The following is a 25,080-nucleotide window of genomic DNA, read 5'->3' on the forward strand; positions in this document are numbered from 1 at the left end:
TATTGTTATTTAAATCAGGTCTTGGGTTGTAAGCTAAGTCATTTCTAATGTAGACACATACTCCATCACCCTTTCTGTTCCTATCTAAGCGTTTTATATTGTAACCTTCTATTTTGACCTCATCGTCAGTCACCATATCATCCAACCAAGATTCAGAGATGGTTATAACTGCCGCCCTAATTTTGTTAGCTAGAATCCTAATCTCTGCCAATTTAGGAAGAAGTGATCTTGCATTGACATGAATAAAGTGAAGGCCTGTTTTCATAAAACAATCATAATCATCAATATATGGCAATGGGTCATTTGTATTAAAATTAGGTAAATCAATGTCATCACTGCTAAAGGGTAACCTAAAGGGTAACTGTGCCAAAGTGCATTTGTTACACACAAAATGAATTCTGGCACCGTTACTATAATTGTACATACATCCATCATGCACCCACCCTTACACATTTTACATAAGGTGGATTTTCTGTTTTTCATGCGTACTTTAGTACAGTGTATGCACCTGTTTGGTAGTGTTTGAGATAATAATGGCTGTATTGTCTCACATTGACCTATGTATGCATTACATATGGAGTTAAGGTTATCATTCCTAGCTACTAGACCATCATTATCACAATCATTTATCTGTGTGCTTTGCCTCTGCACAATAGTTTGAGGTCCTGGATTAATTTGGTTATCACCACTTAAGAGAGCTACAATAAGAGCTGTGTGCCACTGTTTTTGTTTGGTATGCGTTTTTGTTTGGGTATGCGGTGGTGCCATACCTTGCAGCGATAGTGACATTTACTTTTCTGGTAGGATGGCAACTGTTGGGCTTTTACTGTCCAGGGTGCTGTTACTCCATTCACCTTTTCCAGCCCCCATGACTGATTTCTTTCTTCATGGAATTGAAGAAGAAAGATAAATATAATTATGGCAGCCTGTACCCCCCTAATGCCTGCCATTTTTACTCTTCTCTCTTTTACTCATATACAATAATATTTATTTCTCTTTTCCAGTCACCTAGTACACTTAGTATCTGCTTCAGCAATCACCACTGAATTACTAGTAAATTTTCTTCTTCAAAACCCTCTTCACTGCTCACTTTTCCCTTAACTTCACAAACCCCTTACAGTTAACCCCTTATTACACACTCCCCTTCCCACCTCACTTTACAGTCTGGCTTCACCAATTAACTTCTAACTCCTTTCCATTCTGGTAGACCAGAAAGGTTTAATCAATGGTTTTATCCTTCCAAATCTCCCTCAATTCCATTTATTGGGGGTTGTGTCGTGTTGTTGTCTCCTGACCTGTGCTGCTGACTCAGCCATTTTTAAAACACTGAGGGGAGTAACGCCACCTACAACCTGACTTTCCTTGAGTTTATAGATATATTTGGCGTTTTCTGCTATGATTCTCTCACTGTACACTGGTCAGCTGAATATAGGTCAGCTACTAAAACATTAACCTTGACTGTTTAACTATTCGCTTCTTTCCCACGACTGGCACTGAGGGATAACCGTCCTATAACCTTGGAGTTTGTACTGTTGATTTGACGATGTCTCCTGTGTTTCCCTCTGGTTAGCACTGGTACAGGTGATATGATGGTGGTACAGATATGATGCTACTGTCAACAGATGAACGTCAATAAAGATGAGAATTTCACTTCGCTAGTTGTACGTCTGGCAGTAGCTGCTGTTTGGATGCCGGTCAGCCATGTTTAAAGGCTCAATTCTTTCCCTCATTTGGCACTGAAGAAAAAAGTCCTACAGGAATGTCTGCATTGTTTATTCTGGACCCTATTTTGAAATTGGCATCTGTGAAATTGGCCAAATTGCCAATTTCTGACCACTTTATTGGGTAGTTGAAATAGGTGAATGGGCGGTTTCTTGTACTCAGTTGACAGACTAGAAGTAAGTAAGTTTATTCAGGTACTATACACAAATACAGGTTACACAGATTATCATACATAGCAGCGTATGTATAGAGAACCCAGGATAACCCAAAAAAGTCAGACAAAGTGACTTATTTCCAGTGCCTGGCTTGGGCTTGCTATGATTTTTGGTAAATATTGTTTTTTTCTCAGTTGTTTGTTGGGCTATCTCATTGAAACTCAGGCAATGTATGATGAAAAGATGCTTCTTAACGTACACCAGAAATAAAAAAGACAGACGATAAATAAGGGGGTTCACTTCTCAGCCATTAGCCGCCTCTTGTGGTATATTTTCGTATGGTTTTTATGGTTGTATTCTCGTTTTTTTTGTCACATTAGATAAAATGGAAGATATATTAAAGAAATAGACATGATTTTGATTGGTTTCATGATGAAAAGTACCTTGAAATTGAGCTCAAAGTAGCGGAAATGTTCGATTTTTGCCGATGTTCAATGAACTTTGTATAAGTCAAGTTGATTAATTTTATTAAGTGTATTCTAACCTAACCACTCTCTAATCCAGCAAACTCAGTAATCCGGCACACTACAGGTCCCAATGATGCCGGATTTGTGATGGACCTGTACTTAAGTGTTTTATTCTGTCTTATTTTATACTTGAAACCATTACTTTTAACTTTGAAATAATCAAGGTGCTAAAGTGTTTTATTTTAATATTCAGTAGCTCTATTATTTTTTTAGATTCAAATTAACTATCTTAGTTCGTAAGTTCATAATTGTTAGTGGTTTAACATCATTGCTTTTGTCGTTTTGTTTTTTAATAATTGCAACAGCTATTTCTCTACGTACCCCTTATGAATACAATTATCGATCCTGATATCAACCTCTTACTGAACAGCACACATAATCCTAACAGTACTTGCCATTACTACACTGCTAGTCAGGCTAATACCCTTCTCAGTGTCAGCAAGAACATTACAGTCTTCAACTACAATGTTAGATCATTGAGTAAACACTATGATACTAAACCTTACCAAGGGCGGGATTTGAACCCGCGGTCAGAGAGTCTCAAAACTTCAGACTGTCGCGTTAGCCACTGGACCAGCTAGCCACAATAAGATTCGTCCAACTAGGTATATTTCTACACCATAGGAAGGTTAGCATAGGCACCACTGTGACCACAAATGCAAGTTTTTACAGACGAATCTCCAGCTAGCATGGCCGTGACGAACTCTAGCTCAAGTCCCTTCAAAGCCATTAACATGACTCACGAAATCGTAATGACATGATTGCAAACAAACCATACCACGAGCGGGATTTGAACCCGCAGTCAGAGAGTCTCAAAACTCCAGACCGTCGCGTTAGCCACTGGACCAGCTAGCCACAATAAGATTCGTCCAACTAGGTATACTATTTCTACACCATAGGAAGGTTAGCATAGGCACCACTGTGACCATAAATGCAAGGTTTTACAGACGAATCTGCAGCTAGCATGGCCGTGACGAACTCTAGCTCAAGTCCCCTCAAAGCCGTTAACATGACTCACAAAATCGTAATGACACGATTGCAAACAAACTATACCACGGGCAGGATTTGAACCTGCGGTCAGAGAGTCTCAAAACTCCAGACCGTCGCGTTAGCCACTGGACCAGCTAGCCTCAATAAGATTCGTCCAACTAGGTATATTTCTACACCATAGGAAGGTTAGCATAGGCACCACTGTGACCACAAATGCAAATTTTTACAGATGAATCTCCAGCTAGCGTGGCCGTGATGAACTCTAGTTCAAGTCCCCTCAAAGCCGTTAACATGACTCACGAAATCGTAATGACATGATTGCAAACAAACCATACCACGAGCGGGATTTGAACCCGCGGTCAGAGAGTCTCAAACCTAGTTGGACGAATCTTATTGTGGCTAGCTGGTCCAGTGGCTAACGCAACGGTCTGGAGTTTTGAGACTCTCTGACAGTGGGTTCAAATCCTGCCCGTGGTATGGTTTGTTTGCAATCGTGTCATTACTATGATACCATATATACCTTTGAAGAATTTCGAGAGTATATCTAATCTCTGAGCCCGGCCATGGGCCAGGCTCATCTGGTGCTTGCCTGGTCAACCAGGCTGTTGCTACTGGAGGCCCACTGCCCCACATATCCATCACAGCCTGGTTGATCTGGCACCTGGTGAAGATACTTGTCTAATTTCTTCTTGAAGGCTTCTACACTTGTTCCAGCAGTGTTTCTGATATCTTCTGGTAAGATGTTGGAAAGTCTGGGACCCCGGATGTTGATACAGTGTTCCCTTATTGTCCCAACATCTCTCAGTAGTAGTAACCAGTTACCAGTAACCAGTGTACCAGTAGATGACTCACTACCAACCGTCTCTGCCTGAGTCACTGTCTGTATTCATATTGTGCTGACCACAGCAGTATTCAAAGACCCCCTCACATATGGGTACTGTGGGCGGCCAGTCAGTTTACGAGAGTGAGCAAGAGAGATAGGTACGGCTGTTTGGGCGCTCCCCACATTATCTGTAATTATACGTACTACCAGCCTACGTGAGTATTACTTTACCCTATCCACGTATCGAACTCCCACATGATACATCCGGGGTCCCAGACTTTTCAGCATCTTACCAGAAGATATCAGAAACACTGCTGGAACAAGTGAAGAAGCCTTTAAGAGGAAACTAGACAAGTATCTTCACCAGGTGCCAGACCTCATTGCACTACTTAAGTCTCTAAATGCTACTTTAACCTTCATTATACTTACTGTAACCTGGCTCAGACAAGATCTGACAGACATATTTGCCATACCTGGTTACACAGCCATACATAACTGCAGGCCCGACCAATCAGGATGAGGCACTGCCATCTATTACTCTGACGAACTAGAATGTGTGAAATCAACTAATGTACTGGATGAAAACGGTGAATATATAATAGCTAAATTCACATCAAGAACACTTAACCCTTTGACTGTTGCAGGCCCCTTTCTGAAACTGTCATTCTATGTCGATAAATTTTTGAAAAAAAAAAAAATCTTATGAAATGATAGAGAATCTTTTCCCGATGGTAATGACACCTAAAGTTCGAAATTTGGTCGAAAACTCACGGAATTACGCTCCCGCGAAGTTAGCAGTCTTGTTGACATATGCGTATCGGCGATTTCGCCGACTTTGAGCCCTGTTTTCAGCCAATTCCGTTGTTCCAGTTGCCCAAAGTCATAGATATTTCTTTAGAACTTCATTTTATCTTTCAGCTGAGTACAAGAAACCACCCATTTACCAATTTGAACTACCCAATATAGTGGTCAGAAATTGGCAATTTGGCCAATTTCACGCAAATTAAAAAAGATGCCAATTTCAAAATAGGGTTCAGAATAAACAAGGTAGACATTCTTGGAACTAAAATAACATATCCTCTGTCCATTAGTCACATCTCTAGGCCCCTCTTATATTACTATTGCTTTCTATTTTGGTTTTTTATTCATACAAAAAAATACAAAATTTACTGTTATGCAGACTACTGCATTATTGTAAAAATGGTATAAATAATATTAGTGCACTAGTGAAAGAATATTAGACTCCCCAGTTGACGTGTATTGGACATGTGGTGTGATTTGTTTACTCCTGAACATTGGTAAAATTCGAACATTTCCGCTACTTTGAGCTCAGTTTCAAGGTCGTTTTCATCGTCAAAGTAATGAAAATCATCTCTATTTCTGTAATATGTTTTCCATTTTATCACCTAAGACCATGAAAATGCGAATACAACGATAAATACTATACGAAAATGCACCTCAAAGTCGGCGTTTTAATCCAAAAAAACGATCAGTTTTTTTTTTCTCATTACGCACTGTTTGCTGCAGGATTTTTTTTATGTGGTGCACACTGACCACACAGACCCATTCTCTCACATGTGGGCCTACCAGCTTTCTCCAGCTTGATTTGAAGCTGCTAGAATTATTGAGTATATATACGTCAGAAATAGTTGCGCGTAAGACGTATTTATACGGCGTAAACAGTCAAAGGGTTAAGAAACCTATAACAGTTGGTGCAGTCTACAGACTACCACACTCAAACACTTACACTTTTAGCAATAACCTTAGAAACATGATAATTGAGTCAGAGTTGAATAAACACCATCTGATACTAGCAGGAGATTTCAACATCAACCTTATCCAAGCAACCGACCCTCCAGTAGCTGATTTTACAAATGCTATAAACAACAGCTTACTGCTACCCTCTATAACAAAGCCAACAAGAATCTCTGACACTAGTGCCTCGTTACTTGACCATATCTGAACCAACATAATATCCCCAATACAAGCAGGTATAATCACAGATAACACCACAGACCACTACCCTACCTATCTCATAACCAACTTATCTAAACTGCCTCAAGAAACAGGAAAGATCTCATTTCCACTGCATGATGTGACATGGATAAACAGCCTACAACTAGCTCTAGGTGCCATTAATTGGCAGAGAGAACTAGATGACAGTAATAATATCGATAAAGATATGAACATTTTTTTACATAAAACCCTAAACCTCTACAAAAAACATTGCCCAATCAAAAATGAAACAGATCACAGAAAAGAGGCTAAACAGCCCATGGCTAACTAGAAGTATCCTCAAATCTATTAATACAAAACACCAAATTGAAAAACAGTTCAGATTAGGCTTAATTACTAAAGAATTTACTAAAAGATACACATCAATACTCACAAAACTAATATGTAAATCAAAGCAAATGTATTATGAAAATAGATTTAGTGACATGAAAGGTGACATGAAAAGTACCTGGCAAACCCTCTCCAAAATTTTGGGCTCAAGGAAACCAACTGGAAATAGAGAGATAGACTTAACTAAACCAGATGAACCTTACATGCAACTTATAGACACGGCCGACAAATATAATGTCTTCTTCTCTACTGTAGGATCAAAGCTAGCGAGTCAAATTCCTAGCTCAAATACCCATCCGAGTGAGTACCTCGCTGGCAACTATCCAAGTACAGTGGACCCCCGGCTTACGATATTATTTCATTCCAGAAGTATGTTCAGGTGCCATTACTGAACGAATTTGGTCCCATAAGGAATATTGTGAATTAGATTAGTACATTTCAGACCCTCAAACATACACGTACAAACGCACTTACATAAATACACTTACATAATTGGTCGCACTGGGAGCTGATCGTAAACCGGGGTTCCACTGTGATCTATTTCTAGCTTCAACTAATCCCACTGAAGTCTCACACATCATTAAATCATTAAAAAACAAATCAGGTGATCTAGATAACTTGTCGCCATTCATATATATTTTATTTATTTATTTATTTATTTATTATAAATTTGTGCACACATACAGAGGTACAAAAAAATACAGATAAGAGCAGTATGCCAAAGCCACTTATACTATGCATAGCATTACGGGCTGGCTTAAAATTAACTTAAGATTAATTAAATATATAAAAAAGCTGCACCAGAACTGTCGCCCATTATCGCAACAATGTTTAACAAAACTATAGCATCCTCAACCTTCACATCCATACTCAAGACAGCAAGGGTCACCCTGATCCACAAAGGTGGAGATCCAACTGATATGAATAATTACAGACCCATATCAAACTTGCCCTTACTCTCCAAGATATTTGAAAAAATAACACACAAGCGACCTTACATCCAACAACATATAGTGGTCCCTCGTTTTTCGTAATTAATCCGTTCCTGGAGCCGTTATTATAAACGGAATTTACGATTTGTGAATCAATTTTCCCCATAAGAAATAATGTAAATACAATTAATCCATTCCTGACACCCAGAAGTATTAAAACAAAAAAAATTTTTACATGAAATATACATGTAGTACATAAACAATACAATGGGAAATGATGAATGAAATTAACAGCATAACACTTACCTTTATTGGAGATTCTTCTTAGAGTATGGGAGACTGGAGGAGGAGAGAGATTGGATTGTTTACAGTTTGGAAGGGGAATCCCCTTCCAGCAACACCTCAGGTACCAATTGCTTCTCTGGGGTTGCTTCTCTTCTCTGTTTCTTAACCCTTTGAGGGTTTTCGTCGTACTAGTACGTCTTACGCGTAGGGGTTTTTGACGTACTAGTACTCATAAATTCTAGCGGCCTCAAATCTAGTGGGAGAAAGCTGGTAGGCCTTCATATGAAAGAATGGGTCTATGTGGTCAGTGTGCACAGTCTAAAAAAAATCCTGCAGCACACAGTGCATAATGAGAAAAAATTTTTTTTACCATTTTTTTTTAATAAATCAGTGACTTTGCAGTGTATTTTCGTATGGTATTTATTGTTGTATTCTAGTTTTCTTGGTCTCATTTTATAGAATGGAAGACATATTACAGAAATTGAGATGATTTTGACTGGTTTTACAAAGAAAGGTGCCTTGAAATTGAGCTCAAAGTAGCAGAAATGTTCGATTTTTACCAAATTTCAAAAGTAAACAAATCGTGCCAAGCGTCCAATACACGTCAACTGGTGAGTCTAATATTCTTTCTCAAGTGCACGAATAATATTTATACCATTTTTTACACTAATGCAGTAGTCTGCATAACAGTAAATCTTCTATTTTTTGTGAGAATAAAAATTTAAAGTGGAAAGCAAAAGAGTATAAGAGGGGCCTTGAGACGTGACTAATGACCAGAGGAAATGTCATTTTAGTGCCAGGAATGTCTTTCTTGTTTATTCTGGACCCTATTCGGAAATTGGCATCTTTTGAAATTTGTGTGAAATTGGCAAAATTGCTAAATTCTGACCACTGTACTGGATAGTTGAATTTCATAAATGAGTGGTTTCTTGCACCCATTCGATAGAAAAAGTGGAGTTCTAGCGAAATATTCATGTTTTTTGTCGACTAGTACAGTGAAATTGGCCGAAAATGGGGCTCAAAGTGGGCAAAATCGCCGATGCGTAAACATCGCCGAGACCGCTAACTTTGCGAGAGCATAATTCCGTAAGTTTTCTATCAAATTTCAAACTTTTGGTGTCTTTATGATCGGGAAAAGATTCTCTATCTTTTCATAAGAGAAAATAATTTTTTTTTTTTTTTAAATTTGGCCGACCCTGAGAACGAGTTTCGGAGAGGGCCTGTCGACCCTCAAAGGGTTAATGCCACTAGGACCACCTTGAGAGTCACTCTAGTCCTGTCTCGCAAAGTAACTGTGGAGAGAGCTCTGTTTCTGGCGTCTCTTTAACACTTCCTGAAAATGGCCCAAGACTTTGTCACTGTACATATTTCTCACCTTCTTTACCACAGGCTTGGCACTAGGAGCTTTCTTTGGAGCCATGGTAGCTTATTTAGTAATTGCAAGCACTAAAATGAGTGGAATATTATGAAATATTTCTTAGGAGCACTTGAGGGGACCTTCACTCACTGGTAAACAATGCCAGACTGGCTGGGTAGGGAGGCGTCCCGGACGAACTACTATTCACGAGTCAACCTATGAAAAGCGAGTCCATGTTTATACGAAAATACCCCAATGATTGGCGAAATTTACGATTGCCAAGAACTACGAAAAGCGAGGGACCACTGTTCTTAACCCATGCCAGTTTGGATTTAGACCAAAAAAAAAGCACAAATGATGCTATTATACAAATGCTTGACCTAATATACACAGCTCTCGATAAAAATTAATATCTCCTGGGGCTCTTTATCGACCTAAGAAAAGTGTTTGACACAGTTGACCACAATCTCTTGCACCTCAAACTGAATCATTACGGCATAAGAGGACATTCTCTTGACTGCCTAAAATCCTATCTTAACGACAGACACCAGTATGTACATGCAAATGGAGTCAACCCCGCTATCCAACCTGTAGCTGTAGGAGTACCCCAAGGTAGTGTCCTAGGCCCACTCCTCTTTCTCATCTACATCAATGATCTCCCCAATGCATCCCAACTCCTTACACCAGTTCTATTCACAGATGACACTACATATGTCTACTCCCATTCAGACCCAGCTGTGCTTGAAAACACTGTAAACAATGAACTGCTAAAGATATATGCTTGGATGATGACCAACAAACTCACTCTCAACATAGACAAAACATACTTCATGATGTTTGGCAACAGAGCCTCAAATATTCAACTCAACATACTGTTAAATGGTTCCCCTATATCAAGACATGTGGAGGGCAAATTTCTAGGTCTTCTCCTTGACTGTAATCTTAAATTTCAGTCCCATACCCATCACATAGCCAAGAAAATTTCCAAATCAGTAGGAATCCTTTCCAAGATACGCTACTATCAAATCAAATCAAATCAAGTTTATTCTCTATAAGGGTTACAATGTGGGGTTTACAGAATTTGGATATTGTGTGGTTTACATGTTATAAAATACTAATTACAGAGGAGGCCACTAGGACACCTAGCATGGCTAGGCATTTCGGGCAGACTTAGATTAATTCTTAACATTAAATCCTTACAGATTATGGTATTAAGGCTAGGTGATTACATTATAATTTGTGAGTTTAGCAATGTGAAAGCTTTTGTTTTAGCACAATACAAAGTGTCTGTATTGGAGTATCAAAGGCAAACTTATGACTAGTTAGGATTTATTATTTTAAGATTAAGATAAGTATTTCTGTGTTTATAGTCAGTGGGTGAGTGAGTGTTATTGTGAACCACAAGGTGGTTATCATGTAGTTAGTTGTCGGAGTGTATCAAGTAGATAAGATGTTTTCTAACTGTAGTTTTGAAAATGATGAGTGTGTTTTAAGTACTGACTGTAACAGTAAACTACCATTCAACACTGTCTTATGTTTGTTAAGAAATAGATACAGTATGCCCCACTTTCTGGTGATGTCTGCTTTCCGGCAATAGCCTGGAACCTAACCTGCCGTGTAAGTGGCGCACTACTGTACATGATAGAATGGTAATATATAAAGCCTATGTTTAGTTTTATTTTACCTTAGCTACACTTATAGTTTGCTGCTCCATAGCTTCATGTATAGCTGCTCTGTCTGCTTCACGGATGCTATTGAACTCATCAATGCAACAGATACCACCATCTGCAAGAACCTGTCAACAGTTCAATAATAAGTTTTGTAAAGCTTCATATGTTCACAGTGTCTTCTCATAATTATTAAAATTATTGTAACACTTCACTTGCTCAAAATTTCTACTAAAAATGATTTAGGTTCTGCTTGCCATGCTTCATATGCTCAACATTTCTAGTCATAATTAAAGTCCTCCTGGCAACACTTCACATGCTCAAAATTTCTATCATAATCAAAGTTAGCTTATGAGAGGTTTTTACTAAGCAGAAGTGTTATAAGAAAAGTAGAGTACAGTGGACCCTCGCATAGCGCTATTAATCCGTTCCTGAGAGCTCAATGTTATGCGAAATTATCGTTATGCGAATGAATTTTCCCCATAAGAAATAATGGAAATCAAATTAATCCGTTCCTGACACTCAAAAGTATGAAAAAAAAAAATTTTACCACATGAAATATTAATTTTAATACATACAAACTGAAGAAGACATGCACAGTTACATGACACTTACCTTTACTGAAGATCTGGTGATAATTGATGGGATGGGAGGAGGGGAGTGTGTTGATGGTCTTAGTGTTTAGAAGGAGAATCCCCTTCCATTAGGACTTGAGGTGTCAAGTCCTTTTCTGGGGTTACTTCCCTTCTTCTTTTAATGCCACTAGGACCAGCTTCAGAGTCACTGGACTTCTGTCACACAACATATCTGTCCATAGAGGTCTGTACCTCTCGTTCCTTTATGACTTTCCTAAAGTGGTTCACAACATTGTCAGTGTAATAGTCACCAGCATGGCTTGCAACAGCTGTCTGAGGGTGATTTACATCCATAAAGGTTTGCACTTTAAGCCACATTGCACACATTTCCTTAATCTTTGAAGTAGACAACTTCTTCAATTTCTCTATCCCCTCCTCCGAAGCAGTTTCCTCAGGTGTGGCCTCATGCTGACGAAGATGATCTAGCAGCTCATCAGTGGTTAGTTCTTCATTGTCCTCCTCCACCAACTCTTCCACATCATCCCCACTAACCTCCAACCCCAAGGACTTTCCCAATGCCACAATAGATTCCTCAACTGGCGTAAGATTCCCAGGGTTAGCCTCAAATCCTTCAAAATACCTTTGGTCTACACATTCTGGCCACAGTTTCCTCCAAGCAGAGTTCAAGGTCCTCTTAGTCACTCCCTCCCAAGCCTTACCTATAAGGTTTACACAATTGAGGATATTAAAGTGCTCTCTCCAAAACTCTCTTCGAGTCAATTGAGTTTCTGAGGTCACTACAAAGCACCTTTCAAACATAGCTTTTGTGTACAGTTTTTTGAAGTTTGCAATAACCTGCTGGTCCATGGGCTGCAGGAGAGGAGTGGTATTAGGAGGCAAAAACTTCACCTTAATGAAGCTCATGTCCCCACAAAGTCGCTCTGCCAAGTCTGTAGGATGACCAGGGGCATTGTCTAACACCAGGAGGCACTTAAGGTCTAATTTCTTTTCAGTTAGGTAATTTTTCACATTGGGGGCAAATGCATGGTGTAACCAGTCATAGAAAAAGTCCCTAGTGACCCATGCCTTACTGTTTGCCCTCCACAGCACACACAAATTAGCCTTGAGGATATTCTTTTGCCTGAACGCTCTGGGAGTTTCAGAGTGATACGCTAATAAAGGCTTCACTTTGCAATCACCACTAGCATTGGAACACATGAGAAGAGTAAGCCTGTCTTTCATAGGCTTATGTCCTGGGAGTGCCTTTTCCTCCTGAGTAATGTAGGTCCTGCTTGGCATTTTCTTCCAAAACAGTCCTGTTTCGTCACAATTAAACACTTGTTCAGGTTTCAGTCCTTCACTGTCCATGTACTCCTTGAATTCCTACACATATTTTTCAGCTGCTTTGTGGTCCAAACTGGCAGCCTCACCATGCCTTATCACACTATGTATGCCACTACACTTCTTAAATCTCTCAAACCAACCTTTGCTGGCCTTAAATTCACTCACATCATCACTAGCTGCTGGCATTTTTCTAATTAAATCCTGATGCAAGTTCCTAGCCTTTTCACTTATGATCGCTTGAGAGATGCTATCTCCTGCTATCTGTTTTTCGTTTATCCACACCAATAAGTCTCTCTCAACATCTTCTATCACTTGCGATCTCTGTTTCAAAAACACAGTTGCACCTTTGGCAAGAACAGCTTCTTTGATTGCCATTTTCTTGGACACAATAGTAGCGATGGTTGATTGGGGTTTACTAAACAACCTGGCCAACTCGGAGACACGTACTCCACTTTCATACTTAGCAATGATCTCTTTCTTCATCTCTATAGTAATTCTTACCCTTATTCCTGTAGGGTTGGCACTAGAAGCTTTCTTGGGGTCCTTGGTCACTTATTTTGCAGATGAAATCACCAAAAACAGGGAGTGAAAATCGCCAAGTCAACTTTTCAACTAAAAAAAAAAAGGATCAAATTTTTAAAATTTGGGCCAATTTGCTAAGTTCAAAATTTCCAATTTCAAAATAGGGCCCAGAATAAACAAGGGAAAATTCCTATTTTAAACTAACATTTCCTCTTTCATTAGTCATTTTTTGGGCCCAACAAATAAATTCCATTTTGATTTTTTTTCATAATGAATTTTATTAAAAAAAATGAAGATTTACTGCTATGCAATACTGTAATAATTTTATAAATATCATCACCATATTTGGAGATATATTTTTAAAACCCCCCCAGCTGACGTGTAAATTTGACGGGAAAAGGGGCTTTTTTTACTCTTGAATATCGGCAAAAAATTCTTTTCCCTTTTCTTTGGTCAATTTCAAGCCATTTCAATTTAAACCAATCAAAACAATTCTTTTATAATATTCTTCCATTCTATCAAAAGAGACCAAAAAAATCGCAAATCAACTATAAAAAAAATACCGAAAAACCTGCAAAGTTGCTGTTTTTTAAACAAAAAACATGAAATTTTAGTTTTTTTTCTCTTTTACAGGGGCTGGAGGGTCTTTTTATTGGTGAAAATACCCTAGATGTAAACCCCCTCATATCTAAACCCCAAAAATTTTCCACTCACAGTTTTTCAAAAGTGGCTAGGCTCATGGGGTAAAATCTCGGGTTTTTAACCCCACCCCTAAACCGTAGATCCTCCGGGGGGGAAACCCCGAAAGGGTTAAAAACAGAAATAGGGGGGTTAATAGATGGGAGATGGAAATTTTGGGTAATGGAAAAAATATTTTTTAGGGAAAATTTTAAAAATTGAAGAAGGGGCGGTAATTTTTCCCTGCTGGAGGAGGTATTCCCCTCTTTTTGAAGTGAAGAAAAGGATCAGGTGGGGGAAGGGCCCTTTAGGCATTATTTGAATGAAAGAGGGTTTAAAACAGCTGGGAAATATGGGATCATTTACCCGGAAAAGTTAAAATATTTTTTTTCCCCTTTCCCGGGGGTCCGTCCCCTAGATCTACAACTTTTGTTCAGGGTCCCAAAACCCTAGATCTGGCCCCCAAAACTCGTGGGGTCAAAATTTTAAAAGGAAACTGGTAGGCCTCATCTGAAGAATGGGTCTGGGTGGTCAGTTTCCCCCATGAAAAAATCCCCGCATGGCATTGTGGAATCCGGCAAAGTAACTTTTTCATAGTGCCCGGGTTTAAAAGGGTCTCCCCCCTCCTCCCGGGGCAAATTCAGCCCCCTCTTAACACCCTTTGGGTTTTAAAGACTGATGGAAGTGGGAGACAAATTCTATGGTTTTTAAAAACCCTATGGGAAACCCATTTGCCATATGGTTTTGTGTCTATATGGTACAATGGGGCCATTAACAATGGGATCATATGGTACAATGGTATATTATGGTAGAGAGTTCCCTTGGGGCAATGTAATATAGTACATTTCCTTTCCCATATTTACATTATCTCATATTTCAGGGGTAAGGGGCCCCAATGGAAATAAGTCTGTCCCAAAATTTTTGGGGTTTTCTAGGTTCTCCCAAAAAAAATCTGCCGTTTAGTTTCTATTTAAATTTTTTTGTATAATAAATAAACACTTATGATCCGCATTTCATTTGGGAAGTTTTTTTCCCGAAATTTTTTTTAAAATTAAAAGATTATCATACATAGCAGCATACCTAAAATCCTAGGATAACCCAAAAAATCAGAATTATTCCCCATTTCCATAGGAAACCCTGTATCTGTACCCTAAGGGGTTCCCTTCTATGGAAATCTATACCATATGGGACCCTGTCCATATTTACCCATATATGGGACCCCGTACTATATAGTACCCTGCACAATATGGGACCCTACCATATATGTTTTCCCTGTAATTATGGTACCTTTCCCAAAAATTTCAATGCCATATGGGGACCTTTTTTAAAAAGTACCATGCCATATGGGCCCAAAAGGTGTTGGGGGCAGGAGGACCAGAAGACTGAGTGAGTGGCAAAGGCTTCTTCTTTACTCCCAGTTTCGGGGGGAAACACGTCATCCCCCTCAAAGGGAAAATTAAGGGTTTCCCGTACATTTATAAATATATAATGAACATTTTCTAAATATTTTTATATTTTTTTTGCCAAACAACTGTTAAGCAAAATAACAGAAAATATTAGTTGGGTTTTTTGTTAATACAACAGTACCATATAAGGACCAAAGGTACAATGGAAACCAATTTTATCATTCTATTGTGTTTTTCCTGGAGGTTTTTCCTGGAGAGAGTTCGGGGGTGGGCCGCCGGGCCCAGTCTGTGACCAGGCCTCCTGGTGGAAACAGGCCTGATCAACCGGGGTGGTTAAATCTTGGGTGCTAAAAACCCCTTCAAGGGCCCCAGCCCGGTGGTCAGGAACCCCACCAAAGGGGCATGTCCGGGGCCAGCTTAAAAAACTGCCAGGGGGGCTTTTGGGTTTCCCCCCTTTTTATGCTGGGGGCAGTTAAACGTCCCGGGCCCCTGGCCTTTTGATGGGTTTTCTTAACTTCTACAACACCCCGCTTTTCATTTTGGGGGTGTTGCATCGTCTTAAAATCTTTCTTTGTTTTTAAATGAAAATTTTTTTGGTGGGGTTTGGGACTAGTCCCTCTAAAATTTTCCAGGGGTATATAATCATTATCTCCCCGGGGACCGCCTGTTTCCCGGGTACAGCTTTAGGGAAACCCCAAACGCTCCCCGTAATTGAGGTGTTCAATGTACCATATGGTACCATTGCCAATGGGACCATTCACCAAAATGGGACCATAAGGTACCATTTTGGGGCAAAGGTACCATAAAAAACCATTCGGGGTATGGGACCCCTTTTATCATATGGGACCCCTTTACTAAATGGTTAAATTTTCCTTTTGGGACCATTTGTCATATGGTACCACTGCATGTCAGTCCAAACAAAGACTGCCGGGGTCTGTTGGGAATCCCCCTTATTTTGCTGGGAGGCAGTTGGAAAAGTCTGTTTTCACTTTTGTATGGTCTCTTAACACTGCTTTGCCCCCCCTGCTTTTTTCATTTGGGGATGTTGCATTTTTTGTTTTTTGCTTTAGTTAGTGATTTTTGTCAAGTTGGTACTAGCCCCTTGGGTTTTGGTGTATATAATCATTATCTCTGGGCCCCCTTTTTCCAGGAATAAACGGAAACCCTCGCCCCCCAATGGTGGGTTTTACAATTCCATAGGCCATTCCCATAGGTACCATTCCTTAGGGGTATTTTTCCGATTGGTCCATAATCCCTTGCCTAGGTCCTTGTTATATGGTGCCATTGAAACACATGGTCAATTGCCCCCAAAAGTCCATTTAAAAAATGGTCCATTTATCTTTTTGCCTTTGGTCATTGTATCATATGTTTTTATCATTTCATTTTTTCCATATTACAATTTACCATGGTACCATTAAACCCTATGGCACCATTGTCCCCATATGGTCTATATGGTACCATTGTATTTAAGACAAAAACCCCTTTTATTTTTCATCATTTTTTTTCAATAAACTTTAAACAAGTTTTTAAACAATTAATGATAAAAAATTTGATTTTTTTGAAAACAAAGTGTACCTTAAATTACATTATAGGGCTGGGGCCAAAAAATTTTACTGAAAAAAAAAAATTAGAAAAAAAGAAAAAATATAAAAAGAAAAAAAAAAAAAATGTGATTTCGGAAATCACTGTGTTGCTCATCATTTGGGAACTTTGCCCTGTATCTGGGAAAACCAAAATTTTTTTGTTTTTACCTTCCCCAAAAAATTTTTCTTTCATTCTTAAAAAAATTTTTTTTTTTTTTCAAAATTTTTGGTGGGCCCCTTTTTTTTTTGACCTGAAAGGGGGAATAAATGTATAAAAGGGAAGATACCAGGGGCTTAGAGCATGTTTAGTCCCTTTTTTAAAGGGAAGGGGAAAAGGGTTTAAAAAATTTTGGGAAAAAGTTTACTGGGGATACCAGGAAAGGTTAAATAGTAAATTAACTTTGTGGCACATGAAGAATGCTCAAGGCAAGCCCATTTCTGAAACTCATTCTAAGTTGCAAAACTTTTGGAAAAAAAAATTATTTTTTTTATGAAATGATAGAGAATCTTTTCCCGATGGTAATGACACCAAAAGTACAAAACTTGATAGAAAACTTACGGAATTACGTTCCTGTGAAGTTAGCGGTCTCGGCGATATATACGCATTGGCGACTTTGAGCCCTATTTTTGGCCAATTCCATTGTGCCAGTCGAACAAACTCATAGATATTTCTTTAGAACTCCATTTTTTCTATCAACTGAGTACAAGAAACTGCTCATTTACCAATTTCAACTACCCAATAAAGTGGTCAGAAATTGGCAATTCGGCCAATTTCACGCAAATTAAAAAAGATGCCATTTTCAAAACAGGGTCCAGAATAAACAATGCAGACATTCTTGGCACATAAAATAACATATGCTCTGTTCATTAGTCATGTCATCAGGCGCCTCTTATATTACTCTTGCTTTCTATTTTGATTTTTTATTCACAGAAAAAACAGATGATTTACTGTTATGGAGACTACTGCATTATTGTAAAAATGGTATAAATAATATCAGTGCACTAGTGAAAGAATATTAGACTCCCCAGTTGATGTGTATTGGACATGTGATGTGATTTGCTTACTCTTGAACATTGGTAAAAATCGAGCATTTCCGCTACTTTGAGCTCAATTTCAAGGTCGTTTTCATCGTGAAACTAATCAAAATCATCTTTATTTCTGTAATTTGTTTTCCATTCTATCAAATGAGACCAAGAAAACGAGAATACAACCATAAATACTATACAAAAATACACCTCAAAGTCGGCGTTTTAATCCAACAACACGGTTGGAGTTTTTTTCTCTCTTTATGCACTGCGTGCTGCAGGATTTTTTTATACAGTGCACAATGACCACACAGACCCATTCTCTCACATGTGGGCCTACCAGCTTTCTCCTGCTTGATTTGAAGCCGCTAAAATTATTGAGTATATATACTACATCTGAAACACTGGCACCTAAGACGTATGTACTATACGGCCAAAACAGTCAAAGGGTTAAGGAAAAGGAAGATGAAAACTGGAAAACGAGAGGCGCTTCTTATACAGGCAAAGGGGAGGAATAACAGAGCAGCTAAAAGAGGCCAATATATCTGTAATACTAAGGGAGACACTGGTCAGAGAAATAGCAAACATCGAACTAAAGCTAAAGGAATCTTACAGGGGTCAAGACACATGGGAAAAGCTATAAACTAAAAATGAAATTGAAAGAAACCCAAAATATTTCTTTTCCTATGCCAAATCTAAGTTGAGAACAGCATCCAGAATTGGGCCCCTACTTAGACGAGATGGGTCTTATACAGATGACAGCAAGGAAATGAATGAGCTACTTAAGTTTTAATATGACTCAGTTTTTAGCAAGCCGCTAACCAGACCGAGAGTCAAAGACCTAAATTAATTTTTTATGAGCGAGACTCAGAATTTGGTAGATTCAAACCTATCTGATATTATCCTAACACCAAATTTCATTTATTTATTTATCTATTTAAACATGATACATAGAAGTACAAAGAAATACAGTGGTTAAGTGTAACATGTCAATCCCCCTTGTATGCAGAGCATTATGGGCAGGCTTAATATTTACTTAAGATTAACTAAGCAATGATATATTCAGTGGTAAACATTATTGTAAACAAATAACAATTAACCCTTTGAGGGTTTTCGTCGTACTAGTACGTTTTACGCGTAGGGGTTTTTGATGTACTAGTACGCATAAATTCTAGCGGCCTCAAATCTAGTGGGAGAAAGCTGGTAGGCCTTCATATGAAAGAATGGGTCTATGTGGTCAGTGTGCACAGTCTAAAAAAAATCCTGCAGCACACAGTGCATAATGAGAAAAAAAAAACTTTGACCATTTTTTTGGAATAAATCAGCGACTTTGCAGTGTATTTTCGTATGGTATTTATTGTTGTATTCTAGTTTTCTTGGTCTCATTTTATAGAATGGAAGACATATTACAGAAATTGAGATGATTTTGGCTGGTTTTACAAAGAAAGGTGCCTTGAAATTGAGCTCAAAGTAGCAGAAATGTTCGATTTTTACCAAACTTCAAAAGTAAACAAATCGTGCCAAGCGTGCAATACACGTCAACTGGTGAGTCTAATATTCTTTCACAAGTGCACCAATAATATTTATACCATTTTTTACACTAATGCAGTAGTCTGCATAACAGTAAATCTTATATTTTTTGTGAGAATAAAAATTCAAAATGGAAAGCAAAAGAATATAAGAGGGGCCTTGAGACGTGAGTAATGACTAAAGGAAATGTCATTTTAGTGCCAGGAATGTCTTTCTTGTTTATTCTGGACCCTATTCAGAAATTGGCATCTTTTGAAATTTGTGTGAAATTGGCAAAATTGCTAAATTCTGACCACTGTACTGGATAGTTGAATTTCATAAATGGGTGGTTTCTTGCACCCATTCGATAGAAAAAATGGAGTTCTAGCGAAATATTCATGTTTTTTGTCGACTAGTAGAGCGAAATTGGCCGAAAATGGGGCTCAAAGTGGGCAAAATCGCCGATGCATAAACATCACCGACACCGCTAACTTTGCGAGAGCATAATTTCGTAAGTTTTCTATCAAATTTCAAACTTTTGGTGTCTTTATGATCGGGAAAAGATTCTCTATCTTTTCATAAGAGAAAATATTTTTTTTTTTTTTTTAAATTTGGCCGACCCTGAGAACGAGTTTCGGAGAGTGCCTGTCGACCCTCAAAGGGTTAAGCACAAATGAGTATTTCAAAGACAGGTCATATGGTCATTTACTGTGTTGCTGTGCATTCAGTACAATGGAGTATTCTGTTAGGCAATGTAATTAAAAATAACAAAGTTTGAGATACAATTATTCAATATTTATTTACTTGAGGGTGAGTAAGTGATTTTTAAGAAGAGACTTGAGTTTATAAACAGACAGTGTTTCTTTTATATTCACAGGTAATGAATTCCAGATTTTTGGGCCTTTTATGTGCATTGAGTTTTTGCATAGTGTGAGATGGACACGAGGAACATCAAAGAGTGATCTGTGCCTTGTGTTATGGTCATGTGTTCTGCTGAGGTTGGTAAGGAGACGTTTGAGGGGAGGGTTTATATCCGAGTTAAGTGTTCTATGTATGTAATAGGTACAATAATAAGTATGGAAGTTTTGTATGGTGAGTAGGTTTAGAGTTTTGAATATTGGTGGAGTGTGCTGCCTGTAGTGGGAATTTGTTATTCTGACTGCAGCCTTTTGTTGGGTAATTAATGGTCTGAGATGGTTTATTGTTGTTGAGCCCCATGCACAAATTCCATAGGTGAGATAGGGGTAAATAAGTGAGTGATATAGGGCCAGGAGGGCTGACTGTGGAACATAGTTCCGTATCTTCAATAGTATGCCTATGGTCTCGGAAATTTTCTTGAAAATCTGTTGTACATGTGTTTTAAATTTGAGTCTATTATCAAGGTGGATTCCTAAGAATTTTCCCTCTGTGAGCTTTGTGATAGATGATCCATTTATCATTATGTTAAGAGGGACATCTGTAGCTCTGTTTCCAAACTGAATGAAGTAGGTTTTGTCAATGTTGAGAGTAAGTTTGTCAGTCATCATCCAGGTAGATATTTTCTGTAATTCGGTATTCACAGTACAGTGGACCCCCGCATAACGATGGCATCACATAGCGATTATTTCGCATACCGCTTACTTTAATCGCAAAATTTTTGCCGCGCATACCGATTAAAAACCCGCTCACCGATTTTCGTCCGAGACGCGTCCAATGTGCGCCCTCAGCCAGCTTCACATGTGCCGCCCGTGCCATTGTTTACCAGCCAGCCTCCGCGGTAACATCCAAGCATACACTCGGAATATTTCGTATTATTACAGTGTTTTCGGTGCTGTTTCTGGAAAATAAGTGACCATGGGCCCCAAGAAAGCTTCTAGTGCCAACCGTACACCAATAAGGGTGAGAATTCCCATTGAAATGAAGAAAGAGATCATTGATAAGTACGAAAGTGGAGTGCGTATCGCCGACCTAGTCAAGTTGTACAAGAAACCCCAATCAACCATCGCTACTATTGTGGGCGCCAAAAAGACAATCAAGGAAGCTGTTCTTGCCAAAGGTTTAACTGTGTTTTCGAAACAAAGATCGCAAGTGATGGAAGATGTTGAGAGACTCTTATTGGTGTGGATAAATGAAAAACAGCTAGCAGGAGATAGCGTCTCTCAAGCGATCATATGTGAAAAGGCTAGGAAGTTGCATGAGGATTTAATTAAAAAAATGCCTGCAACTAGTGATGATGTGAGTGAATTTAAGGCCAGCAAAGGTTGGTTTGAGAGATTTAAGAAGCGTAGTGGCATCCATAGTGTGATAAGGCATGGTGAGGCTGCCAGTTCGGACCACAAAGCGGCTGAAAAATATGTGCAGGAATTCAAGGAGTACATAGAAACTGAAGGACTGAAACCTGAACAAGTGTTTAATTGTGATGAAACAGGCCTGTTCTGGAAGAAAATGCCAAGCAGGACCTACATTACTCAGGAGGAAAAGGCACTCCCAGGACATAAGCCTATGAAAGACAGGCTTACTCTTCTCATGTGTGCCAATGCTACTGGTGATTGCAAAGTGAAGCCTTTATTAGTGTATCACTCTGAAACTCCCAGAGCGTTCAGGCAAAAGAATGTCCTCAAGGATAATTTGTGTGTGCTGTGGAGGGCAAACAGTAAGGCATGGGTCACTAGGGAATTTTTCTATAACTGGTTACACCATGCATTTGCCCCCAATGTGAAAGATTACCTAACTGAAAAGAAATTAGAACTTAAGTGCCTCCTGGTGTTAGACAATGCCCCTGGTCATCCTACAGACGTGGCAGAGCGACTTTATGGGGACATGAGCTTCATTAAGGTGAAGTTTTTGCCTCCTAATACCACTCCTCTCCTGCAGCCCATGGACCAGCAGGTTATTTCCAACTTCAAGAAACTGTACACAAAAGCTCTGTTTGAAAGGTGCTTTGTAATGACCTCAGAAACTCAACTGACTCTAAGAGAGTTTTGGAGAGATCACTTTAATATCCTCAATTGTGTAAACCTTATAGGTAAGGCTTGGGAGGAAGTGACTAAGAGGACCTTGAACTCTGCTTGGAAGAAACTGTGGCCAGAATGTGTAGACAAAAGGGATTTTGAAGGGTTTGAGGCTAACCCTGAGAGGATTATGCCAGTTGAGGAATCCATTGTGGCATTGGGAAAGTCCTTGGGGTTGGAGGTTAGTGGGGAGGATGTGGAAGAGTTGGTGGAGGAGGACAATGAAGAACTAACCACTGATGAGCTGATAGATCAACTTCAAGAGCAAGAGGCCAGACCTGGGGAAACTGGTTCAGAGGAGGGGAGAGAGAAATTGAAGAAGTTGCCTACTACAAAGATAAAGGAAATCTGTGCAAAGTGGCTTGAAGTGCAAACCTTCATGGATGAAAATCACCCTCACACAGCTATTGCAAGCCGTGTTGGCAACCTGTACACTGACAATGTTGTGAAACACTTTAGGGAAGTGATAAAGGAACGAGAGGTACAGGCCACTATGGACAGATATCTTGTGCGAAAGAAGTCCAGTGACTCTGAAGCTGGCCCTAGTGGCATTAAAAGAAGAAGGGAAGTAACCCCAGAAAAGGACTTGCTACCTCAAGTCCTAATGGAAGGGGATTCCCCTTCTAAACAGTAAGAAGATAATGCTCTCCCCTCCTCCCATCCCATCAATCATCACCAGATCTTCAATAAAAGTAAGTGTCATGTAAGTGTGCATGCCTTTTTCAGTTTGTGTGTATTAAAATTAATATTTCATGTGGTAAAAAAAATTTTTTTTCATACTTTTGGGTGTCTTGCACGGATTAATTTTATTTCCATTATTTCTTATGGGGAAAATTCATTCACATAACGATTATTTCGCATAACAATTACCCCTCTTGCACGGATTAAAATCGTTAACCGGGGGTCCACTGTATTTCGCATAACAATTACCCCTCTTGCACGGATTAAAATCGTTAACCGGGGGTCCACTGTATTGGCTAGCATGACTGGGCTCGGGTGAGAGAAGACGTATGTAGTGTCATCTGCAAATAGTGTGGGTTTGAGTAGTTGCGATGCATTTGGTAGGTCATTTATGTAAACGAGAAAGAGAAGAGGGCCAAGGACACTTCCTTGTGGGACACCAGCTGTAATTGGCTGTGCGGAAGAGTTTGCTCCATTTGTGTACACATATTGGCTTCTGTTGCTCAGGTATGACTTTAGGTAGTTGAGGGAGTGCCCTCTTATATGATAGTGCAACAATTTTATGTGGAGCAAATCATGGTCAACTGTATCAAAAGCTTTACGTAAATCAATGAATAATAGCATGTGTATAATAGCATCATTTGTATTTTTATTAGTCCTGAACCCAATCTGACAGGGGTTGAGAATGTTGTGGGAGATGAAGTAAGAACAGATTCGCTTATGAATTAATTTTTCGAAAATTTTAGAGAAAGGGTGTAAGTTGGATATTGGCCTATAGTTGTTCAAGTCTGTTTGGTCTCCTCCTTTATGGTGACAAATGACATGCCCATGCACTCTGCCCCAGGCCCAGACTCATGGAAATCCGTGGTCATCAAAAACTTCAAGAAACCCCTATTATGTGCTTTTAACATTCCATGAGGAGGGAGCATAGACAAAGGGGTTATCCCACAGCTGCTATAAACAAAAGACACAGCCCTACTCCACAAAGGTGGCAGTAAAGCAATAGCAAAGAACTAGAGACTGATAGCACTAACATCCCATATCATAAAACTCTCTGAATGGGTTCTAAGAAGCAAAATTGCCACTCATCTAGATACCCATCATTTACACAACCCAGGGCAACATAGGTTTCGAGCAGGTCGCTCCTGCTTGTCCCAACTACTGAACCACTATAACAAGGTCATGGATGCTCTAGAAGACAAACAAAACGCAGATGTAGTATACACAGACTTTACAAAAGCCTTTGACTAGTGTGACCATGGTGTAATAGTGCACAAGATGCATGATAAAGGAATAACAGGAAAAGTTGGTTGATGGATCTATAATTTCCTAACAAACAGAACACGAAGAGTAGTAGTAAACAGAGTAAAGTCTGAGGTGGCTACTATGAAAAGCTCTGTTCCACAAGATACAGTACTCGCTCCCATTCTGTTTCTCATCCACATATTTGACATAGACAGGGATGTAAGCCAGAGCACCATGTCTTCCTTTGCAGATGACACTCGAATCTGCATGACAGTGTCTTCCATTGAAGACACTGCAAGCCTCCAGGCAGACATCAACCAAATCTTTAAATGGGTCACAGAAAACAATGAGTTCATTGATGAGAAATTTCAGATTACTTTGATATGGAAAATGTGAGGAAATTAAAACTATATTGAAGTATAAAACATATTCCAACCACACCAAAGAGTGAAAAACTAATGTAAAAGAACTGGGAGTGATAATGTCAGAGGATCTCACTTTCAAAGCCTGCAACATTTTATCAATTGCATCTGCTAGAAAAATGACAAGATGGATAATAAGAACCTTCAAAACTAGGGATACCAAGCCCATGATGGCACTCTTCAGGGTTGCTTGTTCTGTCTAGGCTGGAATATTGCTGCACACTAACAGCACCTTTTAAGGCAGGTGAAATTGCTGACCTAGAGAATGTAGAGTGAACCTTCATGGCACACATAA

At 39.1% G+C, this 25,080-nt stretch overlaps 1 protein-coding gene across 2 annotated transcripts in view; it reads right to left on the minus strand.

Moving 5' to 3' along the window:
* The window catches only part of LOC128684224 (DNA helicase MCM9-like), a 259,723-nt gene that overhangs the window by 47,764 nt on the left and 186,879 nt on the right, over positions 1-25,080 (minus strand). Inside the window, exon 11 of one of the 2 annotated variants that reach the window (XM_070094144.1) lies at positions 10,822-10,932. The exons of the other annotated variant lie outside the window; for it this stretch is intronic. Within the exon in view, the coding sequence (XP_069950245.1) occupies positions 10,822-10,932 (111 nt within the window). The remainder of the gene's footprint in view (positions 1-10,821; positions 10,933-25,080) is intronic. 2 annotated transcript variants of the gene reach the window in all.

This window comes from Cherax quadricarinatus, chromosome 4, assembly GCF_038502225.1.
Source record: "Cherax quadricarinatus isolate ZL_2023a chromosome 4, ASM3850222v1, whole genome shotgun sequence".
In the NCBI taxonomy this organism is placed as follows: domain Eukaryota; kingdom Metazoa; phylum Arthropoda; class Malacostraca; order Decapoda; family Parastacidae; genus Cherax; species Cherax quadricarinatus.